The sequence below is a fragment of the Phytophthora ramorum genome, assembly GCF_020800215.1.
Source record: "Phytophthora ramorum isolate Pr-102 chromosome Unknown Phyram_PR-102_s0002, whole genome shotgun sequence".
Classification (NCBI taxonomy): domain Eukaryota; phylum Oomycota; class Peronosporomycetes; order Peronosporales; family Peronosporaceae; genus Phytophthora; species Phytophthora ramorum.
In genome coordinates, this window is record NW_027150648.1 from 2,006,765 (window position 1) to 2,022,079 (window position 15,315).

Below are 15,315 nucleotides of genomic sequence, written 5' to 3' on the forward strand. Positions count from 1 at the left end.
GCTACCGTTAGTTCAAATTATCAATGTGCTTAGTATCTCTTGTCTTGAGGAGACCATGGTGCTTGCACCGTAAGTAACAAGCACGCACATTTCTGGAGGAGACTGGAGTGAGTGCTAGTGCGGTCGCGGACAAGTTGAAGGATGAGTGCATGGCAAGATTCCCTCCGAAACACCAAGCAGCCTTCTGGCGCGGAAGTTGCTTCACGCAAAACACAATGACATTTGGCCTCCCGCCACTCGGCTTAGCTCTTTATGGTATGAAATATGAAAACTAGTCTCTCCTCCAAGCTCGCCTTCGCGACATCTTAGAAGCCGAACTCACCAAAGAAGTCGACATCCTTGGGCTTCTCCTTTTGTACAACTGGTGCCGGGGGTGGCGCAGCGGCAACAGGAGCGGTCATAGCGGAGGCCGACCCATTGCTGGTGGCCGATCCAACAGAAGAGGAAGAAAGTCCAAGCAGATCGTGATTGCTGCCATTGGTACTGGACGAAGAGGATCCAAACAAATCGGACGTCTGAGCAGGCTTGGACTGCTGCGGAGGCGTATAAAAGCTGCCGCTGTTGTGGTTGCTGCTGCTGCTACCGAGCTGCGAGTCCAACCACGAGTCATTGTCGTGATCACGGCTCGATGAGCTTGTGCTGCTGCTGTTGCTCCCCATTCCTGCGTACTTGCCAGTGGCTGACAGCTCGGCGTTCGTACGAGGGAACGCGCTGTTCATGCCGTTCGAGTTGCCATTCACATTGCCGTTTCCGTTCACCGCAGTCTGCGCCGTTTGCAATAGAGCTGAGGCCCCGCTGGAAAGCACTGACCAACCAGAAGTGGCCGAAGACTTGACGTTATCCGAGAGCGCAGGATCGTGAATAGCGCTCTGGACGTAGGACCAGCTCGATGACACCTTGGAGCCCAGATCCTGGTCTTTAACGAGACTTGCAGCGGAGCTGGCAGCCGTCGTGACAGTGCTAGTGAAGTAGCTAAAGGCGCCTGATATGTCTCCCAGTCCGCCAGACGGAGCCTGCGGTGCACGTGTCTCGCCGCCACTGCCAATCCCCTGCATGCCGCCGGCGCCGAACTTGGCAGCCATCCGAGCACGGGCTTCTTCGCGCAGCTTCACCTGCCGGGCGACGTAATCCTGCTCCGACTCGCCCTTGAGCGCCTCCACCCCGCGGGTGTCCCCTCCAGCAGATCCTCCACCCGAGTACGAGGCTGAGGAGAAGGAGGAAGACGCCGGCTTGCGCATGCTCGGGTCCCACTGCGGGAGCGACGGCGGAGCGCGTCCTTCGACGACGGCCGTCAGTCGCTGGCGATAGGCCTCAGCCTGGGGCGCGTTGTACTTCTCGCTGATCGAGAGGTCGGCGGGTACGCCTGCCGCCGAGAAGGCCGTGCGGAAGTTGTCGTTGCCGCCCTTTTGCATCTGCAGCACCTGCTTGTCCGTCCACGAGTCCATCGTCACGGAGCGCACGAAGGAAATGTGGACGCCCAGTCCGCGGTGGCGTCCAGAGCACTCGAGACACATGAAGGTGCCGTACGAGACGGTGGCCCACTGAGGGTACGGCGCATTGCAGTCCACGCAGCGCTGCAGATACAAATACAGTCAGCAAAAACTTTTGGGCAGTTCCAGTCAGATGGCGTACGTTGTTCCCCGGCAAGCGCCGCAGCTCCTGCTGGGTCTCCATGGGCATTTGGTGCGCCATCCTGTCTAGTCTATGGGGGGGAGCTGAGAGAGAAGAGTGAGAGACTGTAGCGCCACAGCTACATGCACACCGGCCGACGTACTTGGGGGCAAGGCCTGGAGACGCGAAATCAACGAGCGCCGGCGGTTACTGAACACAGGCGATGATCCAGTGGCTAAAAATAGGACGGAATATAGCCAATCGCGTGCTGCCAGGAAGCATCAGACAAAAGATACTTTTATTGTCGACGGAAGGACACAACCCGCGTGCGCTGCGGCCGCTTGAGCACCTGGTAGAGCAACAGGTTGAGACCCGCGAAGCTGCCGAGCACGAGCGCCACATATGTCGCAAAGTTGCTGTAGCCGCGACCGCAGATCATGTACCACGAGTCCTCGTACAGCAGCTGCGTGACCGGGTAGTTGCACAAGTTGAACTCCTCGTCGAAGTCGTGCACGCACAAATACCTCTTACGGCGGTGCTGCATGCCCACGAGCGAGTAGAACGACTCACTCTCGAGGCAGTTGCCCAAAGGCTGGTGGTTGCCCAGCGACACGATCTCTGTCGGGTTGATGAACAGCACCAGCAGGACCAGGACCAAGTAGAGCAGGAACACCATCTGGTTCACGGCGTGGTCGATGCACGAGTACAACCAGTCGCTGTCGTAGGCGTCCACGGGATCCAGTGTCTTCTGCACCTCAGGAGAGTCTACCATCAAAGTTGCTGTGAGAACGCTGCGTGGTAATAGAAAACAACCACATCCTACCTCTTTCCCGATCGGCCATCCAGAAGAGCAGCAAACTTGCAGCTATCAGCATAAAGAAACACACCTGCACAGAAAATGAATGTCAGCTTGGGCTCTCATGTCGAGGTATTGGAAACGGGCGAGTCATCGTTACTTGTGCCTGAATCCCCATGAGATGAACGGTCGAGTGGTAGCCCAAGATGAGGAAACCCGAAGCGAAAATGGTACTGAGCAGTGGCATCAGCAGCACATAGCCCCACTCAGACTTCCAATGCTCCTCCTCGTAGTAGTCGCCCACAAGCAACGTGCTGCCACACAAAAAACGTACCCAGATATTAGCACCGAGTACTGGGCTCTCTTCACGCCCACGTTTGCTGCCTTACCTTCGCAAAATGTGATGCACACAGAGGAATCCAAACGCAAAGAAAAAGTAAGAAAAGAGAGCGTGGCACGGCACTCCCAGGATCCGATCGGCGAGCAGCGGATCCGTATCGTGCCAAGTCCACCACAGGAACTTGGAGCCCAGTAACTCGAATGGGAACACCAGCATCACCATGAGCGACCCCATTGCAAAAGGCTGGAAAAACGGGTCAATCCGCAGCCGCGACGTCGCCACGAACGCTCTAACCAGACCAAACGAACAAATGAGCTCCTCTGATCACCGCGACGAAGCGTTCGCACGTACATATAATAGAGCTGTGCCTGCAGCAGCACGTTGTAGAGTGGAAGTCGATCCGTTACCAGCATCACGAGCGCCTGCGCGTGCCAGCGCTCGCTCGAGTAGAAAAGCAGCTCCACCACGAGCACCTGGAGCACCGCAGCGGCCAACATGGTACCGTTGCGCTTGCCAGACGAGTGCACGTGCAGCAGGAGCAGGAAGACGCAGAGGTACGTGGCCCCCTCCACCACCGCCAGAGACACGTTCTCGTTTAGCAGCCCCAGGAAGGCGATTGGCATGACGCGCGACGTCGCCACCATCTTGTCCCAAACAAAATTGCAAAATGAAGTTATTTAACACGGCAAAGGCTTGTTCTATCAGTTATTCGTTGGATTGCACTAAATGGCTACATGGCCTTGCCGTCGTGAGGAAGGTCGTCGACAACGCCAGGTCTGAAGACTCGATAGATCACAAATAGGAAAACGGCGAGAAGTACCAGGAGGAACACCGTGCTGGACGCAGAGGCGTCTCCAGCTCCAATGATGGGCCTCTTGGAGCCGTTGGGGCCATCGCCGCGGTTCCACACGAGGTTTTCCACCTTCTCCTTCCACGTCTCAGCATCCTGGCCTCCCGCATCTCCCGTTTCAAGTTGAGTGTGCTCTTCTTGGTCGAAGTCCTTGGGGATGTAGCAGGTCCGGCCTTCGTAGTTGTTGTCGCATGAACACATGCCGTTCACGCAGTCGCCATGGTTGCTGCAGTGCTCACGGTAAACGCACACGACTGATCGATCGGACGCCGGGAAGTCCTCCAGGTCCGAATATCCTCTGGAGAGCGACTTTAAGTACCGATCAAACGCAACGTCGTGCTCAGAAAGCTCAGTGTCCAAGAACTTGGAGAGTTCCTGCTCGAATGACGGGAATACGAGGTTGAAGCTACCCCGTCGAGCATACTCGGTTGTTGCGGTGAACAGTTTGCGTGCAACACTCGGTGAGAACCACCCAGGGCACGACCAACACGACGTATCCCATGCACGGTTCTTGTCGTGGCACTTGCCCGAGCAAAAACTTGCGTCCGCGGGGCGGAAAAACTTTTCAAATGGCAGCCGTGCTTGAGGGTGGACTCCGACGAGGTTTAGCAAATCGTGCACCAGGCGCTTCTTGATAGCCTCGTCCGTAGCAAGCATGGACTGTGTGCCCTCCATCGACGGGTTCGAGACAACGCGAACAAGCCACGGCTTGGCCATATCATCGAACTCAAAGTCGAATTTCCACACTTCAAAGAAACTGTCGCTGAGATCGGACGGTGCATTTCCTGCCGCGCGCTTCACCTTAGCCTGTTCGCTTTGGAAGTTCCCTCGGCTGCTAAGAATCACCTTGGCAATCGTTGCATCCACTTCATCCTGCAAATGCTTCGTGTCAATTCCTTGTCTCCGGAGGTATCTCTTGAGCACATGCCAAGCGTTCGTTCCTTCTCGGGAAGCAGACGGGAGCTCATGAAAATCTGCCTGGAGATCCGGAAAATCCCACGGTGCAATGTACTGGTCAAAGTTGTAGGCGGCTGGATCGGTCTCAACCTTTAACTTGCTCGGATACTCGGTCTTAGCAATCCTGATCAACGGGTGGTCGTACACGTACACACGGAGCGGGTCTGTAGATGTCACTGCAACGTAAAAGCCAACGCGGAACTTGTGGTTGTCCAGTAAGAGTGGCTCCACGTACTGATCCACCACCACCGACTTTCCCTGAAATCCACTTGACTGGAGCTTGAACTGCAGATCTTCATCCGTGATAAAAACCTCTGCACGTGTACTGGAGTCATCGTCGCCATTAGCAGGGAGCTCCCGCAGCAGGAAGCGTTGGTGCACGTGCGGGTCGTGCACGCGTTTGGGCGAAAACTCGGATTTCTTGCGCATGTCTGCGTACGCGCTGGTCAGCAGGGCCTGGTCGCGCGGCAGCTCGTAGTGCGCCGGCACAAAGTCGAAGAAGTACTTGGCGTGCTTCTTCTGCTGCGCCGCCACATGCTGGCTGAGGGCGTCCGGGGACGTGAGCTGCTCGGCACCCGGCAGGTGATTCACCTTGGCGTGGAACTGGTGAGGGAGCTCCAGCTGGGCGAATGGGGGCGCCGCAGCCGAGCTCCACACGAGGTCGAAGTCTGCGCTGTCCGAGAGCAGCTTCCCCCACGAGGCCTGCGCGTCTGCGGCTTGGAACTGCGAGATACCGAGCGCCTCCAGCTGCTGCAGCACCGGCTTGAGCTTCTGCTGCTGCGGCGCCTCGGGAAGGTAGAACCGCGCGTTGGTGCGGGATGTGGCTGCCACGCACACATTGACGCACGCTGTCAGCGCCAGCAGAGGCAGCAGCGCGGGGCGAGAGGCCGTCACCATGCTGGAAAAGGTGGAAATCTTCAACTGTTCGAACGACTGCAAAGTGCCGCTGAACCACTCTGGCTTTTGCACAATTTCTGATATAATTTCAGTTAAGGTTACTAGCACAAGACTCGTCGCCAAGGACGCATGAGTGCACATGAGCACCTTGAGTGAAGCAGAAACTGGCATAGCGCAATGTGATATTCTTGAGTTATGTCTACGGCCGAGAGCTGAGCAGCGGGCGGACGGTTGCTGACCTGTATCTGGGCTGGCAGTCTGTTCGCCACTGCTGCTCGTCTTGTCCACTGCTATCTAGCAGAGCTTGGGGATCTGGATGGCAGCGTCGCGGAAGGCCTTGAAGGGGGTGAGGCCCGGGAACTGCAGCTGCTTGAGCGCGGCCTGGAAGCTCGCGTTGGGCGAAGCGACGGCGACAACAGCAGCCTCCTGCGGGACCGCCAACGCACTGGTGTGGAAGCCCTGGCGCTGCTTATGCTTGGGGCTGCGGTCGCAGATGACATACACTTTCCTCCGTCGGCGGACGACCTTGCAGCCGTCGCACATGCGCTTCACAGACGAGCGAACCTTCATGGTGGCTGGCGAGTGGCTCTGCTTGTGCGGTCCACCGAGTGACTGTCAGCCCCACTTTTCAGCACGTGTAACCCGAGTAACTCCATGGGTTACCTGCGATGGCTACATTTTATCCCATGGTTACTGTTTGCATGTCATTGACGCGGATCGGCATTTGCGAAGACGATGGCGAAGAAGAAAGCGACGGCGACCAAACGTAAGGCGGAGCAGAAGGAAGAAGCTCGCGCAGCTGCTTTGGAGGAGCGCGAGGAGCGGCCGTTCATGGTGCGCGTGCTAACGGTGGGCGTGGCGTCGTATCTGGCGCACAAGGTCTGGACCAAGAGGAAGGCGCTCACGGCGGGTTGGTACGATGACGAGCAGTCAGAGACGGAGCAGGGAATGGTCACGGCCTTCGAGTACCTGAGCTCCATGGGGCTCATCTTCGTCATTGGTATCGTGGTGGGGATGATCTTCAGTAAAGTGGCCAAGTGGGTCAAGGGCACACCGACCCAGCAATAGAGGCAACAGGCTCTTGTGACTCTCGCCAAGACAACGATGGGAACTGCACGGGGACACTACAGTCAAACAGAAGGACATATTTGGGAAGAAAGGTACATCGTGAGCTCAAGGCTTTTGCGACTACTAATTAGCAGCTAGTGCATGGACTGCTTGCTGCATCCCGCTCGAATAGAAATGGAGCGCTTTAGCTGAGCAAGTCGCTGCCATCAACTTGCTGATGGACGTGAGTAGCGCCAAAGTGCGGCGTTACTCTGAGGTTATGAAGTTGCCGCTAGAGCTGTACCCCTGGTTACAGTGCCACTCAATACTGAAGCCTAGTCAAATTCAAATCGTGTGCACTTTTTTCAAACTTCCAACTGTCCATGGGTCCTCCCGGTCGTCGCCGCATCGGCCGCACGCTGCGCCGCTCTCGTCGACGCAGCGCCGCCAACGGTAGCGTCGTCACGCGCGCCACCGCTGGTGCCGGACCGCTGCAGGCCATCGGAGAGAACACAGTGGTGGAGCTCACAGCGGACGACGCGCTGGACGGGCTCCCTCCGACGCTCGCGAGCCCTTCGCCCAAGAAGCAGCAGAAGAAGAAGAAGCGACCGCGCGAGCCTGCGAACTTGACGCTCTTCCAGTGCAAGAAGAAGCGCAAGCTGCAGCTAGAGACGTTGTTAGACGAGCTGGAGACGCAAGGTGCAGGCTCTCAATCACAGTATTCATTATGCAGCTAGAGCTCTGACTTTTTGTGCGTATACAGTGCAGGAACAGTGTGAAGAGCTGGTGGCGGACGCTGATAGATGTGCACAGGAGCTCGAAATGGAGCTCAAGGTGCAACTGCTCTACCTCCCGGAAGCTGTGCGCCAGATGCCCTGGAAGACCTTCGCGGAGGACTTTGGAGGAGACCTGCAGAACGTCATCCACAGCTTATCGCAGACAACGCAGCAGTCGTCACCTCCACGCACAAGGTCCTCCATGGCTCGTCACAGCATCGTGGCTGCCACACCGTGCAGCGTTGACGATCCGGAAAGTGATGAAGACAATGATGATCATGGATCAAGGAATCGACGTCTGTCCGCGTTTGAGACGCCCGTGGACCGACGTCGCGCGGGGGAAGTCCCGCGCACAGTTTTGCGGACAGCTCGCAAGGGAGAAACCACTTATTCGGTGCGAGGGTCCCCCATTCTGGCCAATACGGTGGCCAAGGCGCCTGCGGGGTCGCTGGTTGCTACTTTTGACGGGGTTCAAGAGCCCACAACATGCTTGCGGCTTGATAGTGAGCGTGTCTTGGATCTGTCTCGACCAGAGGAGCTGTCGGCAAAGTCGCGTGGTGAAGCCACGTCAAAGCTGAAGGCACTGCAGGCGAAGGTGGCGCAGCTATTACGCCAGATCAATCCGTACTCCAGCTAAAGCGGAACAAGCGCTGCGAAATACACCCACACAGACAGCACGCAATTTGGGTGGCCACATACGTACACGGCGAGCGCGAACTCAACACCCGGCCGCTCGTTGTAGTGAATATTCTGGACAGCACCATGCCCAAAGCAAATGGATCAGTTAGCTCTTGCACACGAAAAATATAGTACCATATACACCGAACGGAGCGCGTACCGTGTTCTCGACCATTTCAAGCACCCGAGGGATGTCAGTGAAAGACGCATGCAGTGGTAACCCGCAGACCTCCCGTGAACGCTGCAGCTCACGCAAAACGCTGCTGCCAGGGTGCACTCTCCTCGTTGGCAGAGCAAGTTTCATCTTGAGCTTCTGTTTGAGTCTTCTCGTCGAGCGTGGACTTGATTGAGCAGTGCTAGCCGTAGCTGATGGAATCGTTTGAGGGTCGTGGTTGCTACTTCGTCCGCTAGCGTCACGCTCAAGCGCCACCAAATGCTCCCGCAGCTGCAAACCTGCAGCTTCGTTGAAGTTGGTGGCAAAATGCGAGCTTCTCCAGCGGCGCACGGCGAGCTTCAACGCCTCCCGCAACTCTCGCTCCACCTGCTCAACAAACTCAGGCGGCGTCTCACTGTATGTGAGTTCACGACGCTGGACGCTTGGTGGCAACGATGTCTCCTTTGCCGTGAAGAAAGGCTTCCAGCACTTGGTGTTGCTCTCGATATTCCAATTCAGTTCGTGACAATTTGCAGCTGGGGCACCTAATGCCAAAGGCAACGGCTGAACGTTCGCGAAAACATTTTTGTTGGAAACGACAAGAGAGACGTCACGAAGAGGGCAGTGTGGGTCTGAAACAGCATACCCCACCCCGATACTAGCATTCCAGAGGATTCTACGCCGAAGCACGTAGACGATATTACCTTCTGGGACGGCATTTCCGAGAACGAGGTAGATCTGTGAGGCCTTTATGTCTTCACTCTTCTGACGGTGACGGCGGTCGTACCACATGAAATAGTTGGCTAGCAGCACCGCATGCTCCTCGTGGTCTCCCGCACCCATATTCAGAAACTCCTGTGCGGTGCTCCATACATCCTTATCGCCATCGAAAGCCAGCCAGTCGTCCAGGAAGGGAATCAAACTCACGTAGCGCACGATAGTTGGCAGAGAAGCTGATTGGAGCTCTGGCGGTGGTGCTTGTGCTCGCAGAAATCTAGGCATAAAAGTAGCCCCATGGCTCAGGTTGCGAACAAAAACATTGTAGTTCCGACGACGACTTGTACTAGCTGGAGCGGAATTTCTTGCACCAGCAGCCCAACGTTTCGCGTGAGCATGAAGCAATTGGTCTTGCGCATTTCCGACTTCAGAGGTTAGCGCGTCCTTTTCATTTTGATCAGGTGCTTCGTTAGTGACGGGAAGTACCGGATCGAGGAGCAGAGTGAGTTTCAAGAAAGTAGCTTCTCGTGCAGCTTGCACCACACCCAGCCCCTCTGGATCATCGTCGTCATCATCCTCGATAATACTCGCATCTGGACTTCGGGGACTGCTCGGGTTTCTAGGACTGAACGAAGTCCGATCGATTGAATGGCCTCGTGTATGACTCTGTCGAGGCGACCCAGACTCCCCGTCTGAGGAAGCAGCGGACGGTGGCCCTATCGACGTCATTGCTGAGCTGGAAGCGGCTCCATGTTGCCTACCAACCTGGAGGTTGGCATAACCCAAATGTTCAACGGGCATTTCGCAGCGCAGTGAGCCTTCCAGACGACCTGCACGATAGAGCGTCAGGAAAGGCACTTCCAGACTTCCCAAGAAACAGTTCTCACGGTGCAGTGCTCGCGTCTGAGCCCCAAGACGCTCTTCCCCTTCTTGCCGATCTTCGTCTGCTATTGTCCCCGACGCTGGTCGAGTCACTTGGTCAAAGAGGTTGAACCTGATGATGTCTTGTGTACTTTCAATACCTTCAGGACTCCAGTCTTCTTGTGGAGGACGAAAAGGTAGAGCCACCGTTTCCATCCACATCGGGTGCGTGCCGCTACTGTGATTTCCCTTGGCAATCGTTCCCATGACGGCTGCACACGAAGTTTGTCGAGTCTTGCCCTGGAAGGCAATTTGTACGAATACGTGGCTCTCATATTCTAGTGCAACGCCCCCGCGAGGTGTTTCAGCGCTGTCTTCACTTTGATTGTCGCCCCCTTCAGGCATGGACATCATTCGCGGGCTCTTCTTGGTTCGGTGTAGTGTTTCGCGCCGTCTCTTTCCAGTTGTAGCAATTGCTTCTGCTTCCGCTGTGCTGCGTGGGGGCTTAATCCTCACAGGTACATTGGTCGCCTTATGTATTTGTACATACAGGGTGCAGGCCGTGGGCCAGTGTGCAGCCGTCTGTGAAGTCGGCACAACTGCTGGTACTTTTGCTCGAGGCCGCAAACGACGTCGTGGAGCAAACAAGGCTCCAAGTGCTGGAAACTCCAAGGTGCCTGGGAACAAAGGCAGAGGTTTCTCCTGAACAATTGCTGCGAGAGGTTTGGAGCGACCTGCTCGTGCATCTTGATTGCTACTGTCAGTATTGTAGCTGCTCACAATTTGGGTTTGCCGCACCCGCTCTCGGAAGTCTTGAAGTTTAAGGAGTTGTCGTACACGATGACGTTCAACGATAGACGCATCGGCGCGTTCGGCTTCCTCAGACAGTAGGCGCCGGTCGAAAGCATGCAACTCTGGGCGTAACAGGCGAAGTAGCCGCTCATCGGCTAGCAACTCGTGTTCTAATAGCGGTAGCGGTTCATCAAAGACGGTGTGTTGAGGTATCCACCTTGGTGGCTCCACTTTTCCAGTGTCGTGACTAGCTACAGCATCACAAAAACTTGTTCCGTGACGAGAAACGTGTTCGCGATCGCGAAGTCGTAGGAGTCGATTACGTTTAGTGAGCCCGCGACCACTTCCAGCCAAGGGTCCAGGTACGTCGCTTGTGCGAAAGACTTTCCGTCCGCCCAAGCCCACTGCTTTTGCTTCTTGTTGCTGTTGTGTGTGATAGATCTGTAGGCGTCTGACAGCTACGTTTTCTGGGTCGTTCGGGTCAAGTGGCAGCTCTTGGGGATCAACAAGTCGAAGAAAGTCTCGCTCACTACTAAAGCCAGAGTCGCAGAGATACTGCGATAGTTGCGTTGAATCGCGCTTCAGAGATTTTCCAATAAGTTGCACTGGGGAAGAGGAGGCTTCGGATCCACCAGCGGTCTCGGGGCGTTTTGGGGGGAGATATGCAGTGTCATCAGTGCTTAGATGAGAGAATTGCGAGTCGATGGTAGCAGTATCTGGGATCCAAGAAGCTCGGAGGTGAAGCCGACCTTGAGCACGGCGAGTAGCTTGGGCAAACAGTGGTGCGTTGTGAAATGAGCGATGCCACTGCGTTCGTGCGATTGGCGTCGTGCTACTGAATTGGTACCACTCATCACTGGGTGTTAGGCTAGCGGCGGGCACGAGGTGGTCCGCGTTATTGTTTCCCCAACCATCGAAAAGCGATGACCGCGATCGTGAGGGTGCATACTGAGCAACGTTTTGCCCGGGTACAACCACAGGAACAGCATTCGTGGATAAGAGCTCATCGCGTAGTAGCCGTCGTCGTTCATAAACTTCCGCACAGACCGAGGAGGGGAAAAATGGTAGTGTGAGGCACAGTCTTTCGGCAAAGCGAACCTCACCACGAGACCAAGGTTGAATTTTCGTCGAACACGCAATTTTCCCGTTCACCCGGAGCACCACGTAAAATCTAGGGCTCCAAAATGACACCTCATTGAGTTGACTGTCGCCACCGACGCTCTCCACTATCAACACAGTCTGCAACGCGTGAGTCGAGGCAGAAGAAAGCGTCGATAAACGCTCAGAGATTTTCCGAGATGTCGTCTGCAGCTTGTCGTTCTTCTCCACTCCTTGTTTTTGCTGATTATCCGTTCCCGCTTCCAGAAGTTCCAAGATTGCCTCCACGCGAGATAAATCAATAGGCTGCATGCGATGGCGTGACTTGACTCGATGCTGAAGCGCAGATCCAGCACGAGTGCCGGCATCACGCAGCTCATTCGCTTTGCCTACAATTTGCAGGTGGAGTTGGCTCAGGGCCTCCAAATCTGTCAGTAGCTGGTTCGCTTCCTGGATTACTTGGTGTGGTAGCAGATCAGTTCTTGCCATAGCACGATTGCGTCCAGCTGCCTCCGCCAATTTGTCGGTAGTACTGGAGAAGAATTCGTCAAGACGCTGGAGTGAAAGCTGCCATGGCTGAAGCTGCTGCATTCGAATGTACGCAGTGTACAAGGCCCGCAATTGTGCGGCGAGACGGTCTGCTAGTTCGAAAGTTGGGTGATCGTCGAGCACAACACGGTCGATGTAAAGATCCAGCATAGCAAGACTCGGCGCCTTCGTCTCGCTGCTACGATCAAATTGACTATCAACAAAGTTGTTTACCTGCTGTGAAGAAGCTGCGTCACCTGTGGCAATGTCAGTTAAAGTATTCTCCATCCTCGAGACTGAGCTCTGGGGATCCGGCATCAGTAGCTCTTCCATCAGCATTCCGTTACTCTTCTCACGCAGCGATGATGTCGTTGGATTGACGCTTTTTTCCTTGCTCTGTTGCGACGAGGCTACCGAGAGTTCCCGATAGAGACGTTCTTCAAGACGGTCAAGAGTACTGTGCTCCACACGGCGAAATTGTTTTCTCTCCTCGTCAACAAAGAGCCCAGCCGCTTCCTGCTGATGAAGCTGCTCCGTCCATCTCCTCGCTACCAGTGTGCGGGTTTGACTTCGCTGGAACCAACTCGAAAATGAAGCTGTCGGCACCACGATGATGCCTTCGGAAGACTTTGTACTCGGAGCGGTAGTCGTCTTCGAAAGCAACTTTGTAGTAGTATCAGTATCAGTATCTTCATCTTCGTCATCAGCGCCATTGGTCTTCTTCTCTGGATTCGGCATTTGCCCCGAGAGCGCACGAAGGAAGCGATTGTTCGTATGGGCACCTCGGTCTGTAGCATCACGATGAAGCTTGCGTTGTTTTTCTAGTTTGTCGCGCTTTTCAGCTTCACTGCGTCGTCGAGGTCGAGTTGTACTTTTCGCCTTCTTTCGCGAATCCCAGACCTGTTCTTCGTTGGAGTCATCCTGAGGCGAAGCAGGGGTGCGACGTCTACGAATCTGCTGCTCCCTCCTTTTCGTTTTGGGCTCCTGGTTCTTCTTCTTCCTTGTCAAATCTGAAGACTTCTCTGGAATGTGATCGTCGGTGTCTTCTCTCTTCATCTCGTTGTCTCCTTCACCCTGGACGACTCGACGGATCTTGAAAGGTCGGAGACGGTCTCAAATAACAATCCGAAAGTGGCGAATATGGCGCGACAGGTGCAAGTGGGCTCCAAACTACCAGATCTCGTGTGCGAGTCTCAAGTCGGAGTCGTGCGCGCTCAAGACTACCTTTCTGGGTCTTGGGGCGTCATCTGCTCCTTCCCGCAGGCGCGACATCCCGTGTGGCTTTCCGAGCTCGGAGCCCTGCAAAAGCTTCACGACCAATTCGACGCTCGCAACGCACGCGTCCTCGCACTGAACGTGTCGTCATTGAAAGAGCAGACCCCGTTCCTGGCAGACGTCAACGAGACTCAAGAAGTCAAGGTGGGCTTCCCTGTGCTGGCCGATGAAGACGGCGAATTGTCCCGACGCCTGGGGCTTGTCGCCGCTGGAGCTCCCAAACACGCCGCGGATGCTGGGCGCCTGCCTTTCAGGTCCTGGACCTCGACTTGACCGTGCGAATGATGACGTACTACCCGATGGGCGTCGGCCGCAACTTCTACGAGGTGCTGCGCGCTCTGGACGCGCTTCAACTCAGCACCTTCGAGCAAGTGGTCACTCCTGTGAACTGGAAAGTGAGCGACGACGTCTTCGTCGAGCCCGACGTCACTGCTGTTGCTGCCAAGAAGCTCTTCCCACAAGGAACACACGAGATCAAACCATACGCGAGACTGACTGCTTCTCCTGCAATGGGCAACGACAAGTGAGTACATACCACAGAAAAGCGACTCGAATCGTGCAAACATATACGTAGCACATTGCCCATAGATAATTACGTTGCGTGGGTGTGTTCCTCTATCAAATGGCTTCCAACCTGTGTCTTGCATGGCCCTACCGTTCACGATCCGGCTGTGGCCCTCGTGGTGGCTGTTGCTGCTGGTGCAGCTGCTGCTGGAGGAGATGTTCGCTAGGAGACATCGCAGACCGTTGCTGCTGCTGCTGTTGGTGCTGGATCAGCTGCAAATGGTGGTGAAGCGCCTGGTGCTGCATGTGCTGCTGGTGGAGCTGTTGAGCCTGGTGCTGTTGATGGTAGTCATGCTGTTGCTGCTGCTGCATTTGCTGCTGCTGATGCGCCTGAAGCTGCTGTTGGTACTGCTGGAGCTGATGGTACTGCTGGGCTTGCTGTGGTTGCTGCTGCTGTTGCTGCTGCTGAACCTGTTGCTGCTGAGTCTGTTGCTGAACCTGTTGCTGAACCTGTTGCTGCTGCATCGCACTATTGTACCGCGCCATATTCGCAGCCATATCCAACGCTTGTTGACGAGCTTTTTGCGCCTCCTGGAGAGCCTGAGCAGCAGCGACAGCGGCTGCCTTCGCCCTAGCCGCTTCTTCCTCCGCTATTTGAGCTCGCCGCAGAAGCTCAGCTTCTTCGTAGCGCATCTGCGGCGCGTAGTTCCACATCTGCTGCTGCTGAAGCTGCTGACCACGCGAGTCTCCACTTGGTACCGTACTCGCAGACACAGCCGAGGAGGTGGAAGAGGCCGAGCCGCTGCGTGACAGGGCCACAGCCATCTGAGCCGATGTGCTAGTGTAACTCCCTATGCTCGATGCGCTCGCCATCTTCTCGCTCGGACTGCTACGCGTCATCGCGACTGACATCGTAGACGACGCAGGAATGCCGCTCACCATCGTGGCAATAGAACTGCGAGACGAGGTCGTTCCACTATCAGCACTGCTTGCGGTTGCATCATAGTAGCGGCCTGCCTGCATCTGGCGCTGCATTTGTTGCTGCATCAATGGGGACTGGTGTCCGGGAGTTGATGTCCTGCGTTCTGGGGACGGAACATTCAGAAGGCTCGACATCAAGCCCATCCGGTTCTGCGGAGTGGGCACCGACGATCTTCTCGGCAGTAAGTGCGCAGTCGGACTTGGAGCCGACACTGGAGATCGCGCGAGCTCAGCAGCCGAAGAAGGCGGCATCGCGCGTGCATGCTCAAGATGAAGCTGCGGCGTTTGTCGTTGCTGCAACTGTTGCTGCTGTTCCCGCTGCTGCTGCTCACGTTGTTGCTGCTCAAGCTCCCGCTGCTGCTGCTCGTTCTGTTGATGCTGGGAAATACGCGGCGACTCCTGCTGTCTGATCACCATCGACCCGTTCCCTCGAGGTGTTGCATCGTCTCGTGG

At 55.9% G+C, this 15,315-nt stretch overlaps 9 protein-coding genes across 9 annotated transcripts; 3 read left to right on the forward strand and 6 right to left on the reverse strand.

Annotated features, from left to right (window-relative positions):
* Positions 1-305: 305 nt before the first annotated feature.
* KRP23_2042 (putative ADP-ribosylation factor GTPase-activating protein AGD6) lies at positions 306-1,692 on the reverse strand (the record flags this gene model as incomplete). Its single annotated transcript, XM_067886723.1, has 2 exons — positions 306-1,574; positions 1,633-1,692. The coding sequence occupies 2 exons, from the start codon at positions 1,690-1,692 to the stop codon at positions 306-308; spliced, it is 1,329 nt and encodes a 442-aa protein (XP_067749380.1).
* Positions 1,693-1,909: 217 nt separating this feature from the next.
* On the reverse strand, positions 1,910-3,391 carry KRP23_2043 (uncharacterized protein; the record flags this gene model as incomplete). The annotated part of the gene is made up of 5 exons (XM_067886724.1): positions 1,910-2,376; positions 2,435-2,498; positions 2,568-2,721; positions 2,797-3,036; positions 3,099-3,391. 5 exons carry the CDS (start codon positions 3,389-3,391, stop codon positions 1,910-1,912), a joined length of 1,218 nt encoding a protein of 405 aa, XP_067749381.1.
* An 86-nt stretch (positions 3,392-3,477) lies between these two features.
* Positions 3,478-5,451, reverse strand: KRP23_2044 (Tubulin polyglutamylase TTLL5; the record flags this gene model as incomplete). The annotated part of the gene is made up of 1 exon (XM_067886725.1): positions 3,478-5,451. The coding sequence occupies one exon, from the start codon at positions 5,449-5,451 to the stop codon at positions 3,478-3,480; it is 1,974 nt and encodes a 657-aa protein (XP_067749382.1).
* A 294-nt stretch (positions 5,452-5,745) lies between these two features.
* Positions 5,746-6,021, reverse strand: KRP23_2045 (50S ribosomal protein L36; the record flags this gene model as incomplete). Its single annotated transcript, XM_067886726.1, has 1 exon — positions 5,746-6,021. One exon carries the CDS (start codon positions 6,019-6,021, stop codon positions 5,746-5,748), a length of 276 nt encoding a protein of 91 aa, XP_067749383.1.
* Positions 6,022-6,186: 165 nt separating this feature from the next.
* Positions 6,187-6,519, forward strand: KRP23_2046 (uncharacterized protein; the record flags this gene model as incomplete). The annotated part of the gene is made up of 1 exon (XM_067886727.1): positions 6,187-6,519. The coding sequence occupies one exon, from the start codon at positions 6,187-6,189 to the stop codon at positions 6,517-6,519; it is 333 nt and encodes a 110-aa protein (XP_067749384.1).
* A 362-nt stretch (positions 6,520-6,881) lies between these two features.
* On the forward strand, positions 6,882-7,911 carry KRP23_2047 (uncharacterized protein; the record flags this gene model as incomplete). The annotated part of the gene is made up of 2 exons (XM_067886728.1): positions 6,882-7,197; positions 7,262-7,911. The coding sequence occupies 2 exons, from the start codon at positions 6,882-6,884 to the stop codon at positions 7,909-7,911; spliced, it is 966 nt and encodes a 321-aa protein (XP_067749385.1).
* Positions 7,912-8,058: 147 nt separating this feature from the next.
* Positions 8,059-8,949, reverse strand: KRP23_2048 (Coiled-coil and C2 domain-containing protein 2A; the record flags this gene model as incomplete). Its single annotated transcript, XM_067886729.1, has 2 exons — positions 8,059-8,738; positions 8,811-8,949. 2 exons carry the CDS (start codon positions 8,947-8,949, stop codon positions 8,059-8,061), a joined length of 819 nt encoding a protein of 272 aa, XP_067749386.1.
* A 1,697-nt stretch (positions 8,950-10,646) lies between these two features.
* On the reverse strand, positions 10,647-13,158 carry KRP23_2049 (uncharacterized protein; the record flags this gene model as incomplete). The annotated part of the gene is made up of 2 exons (XM_067886730.1): positions 10,647-10,727; positions 11,695-13,158. The coding sequence occupies 2 exons, from the start codon at positions 13,156-13,158 to the stop codon at positions 10,647-10,649; spliced, it is 1,545 nt and encodes a 514-aa protein (XP_067749387.1).
* An 84-nt stretch (positions 13,159-13,242) lies between these two features.
* Positions 13,243-13,904, forward strand: KRP23_2050 (1-Cys peroxiredoxin; the record flags this gene model as incomplete). The annotated part of the gene is made up of 2 exons (XM_067886732.1): positions 13,243-13,521; positions 13,632-13,904. 2 exons carry the CDS (start codon positions 13,243-13,245, stop codon positions 13,902-13,904), a joined length of 552 nt encoding a protein of 183 aa, XP_067749388.1.
* Positions 13,905-15,315: the final 1,411 nt, after the last annotated feature.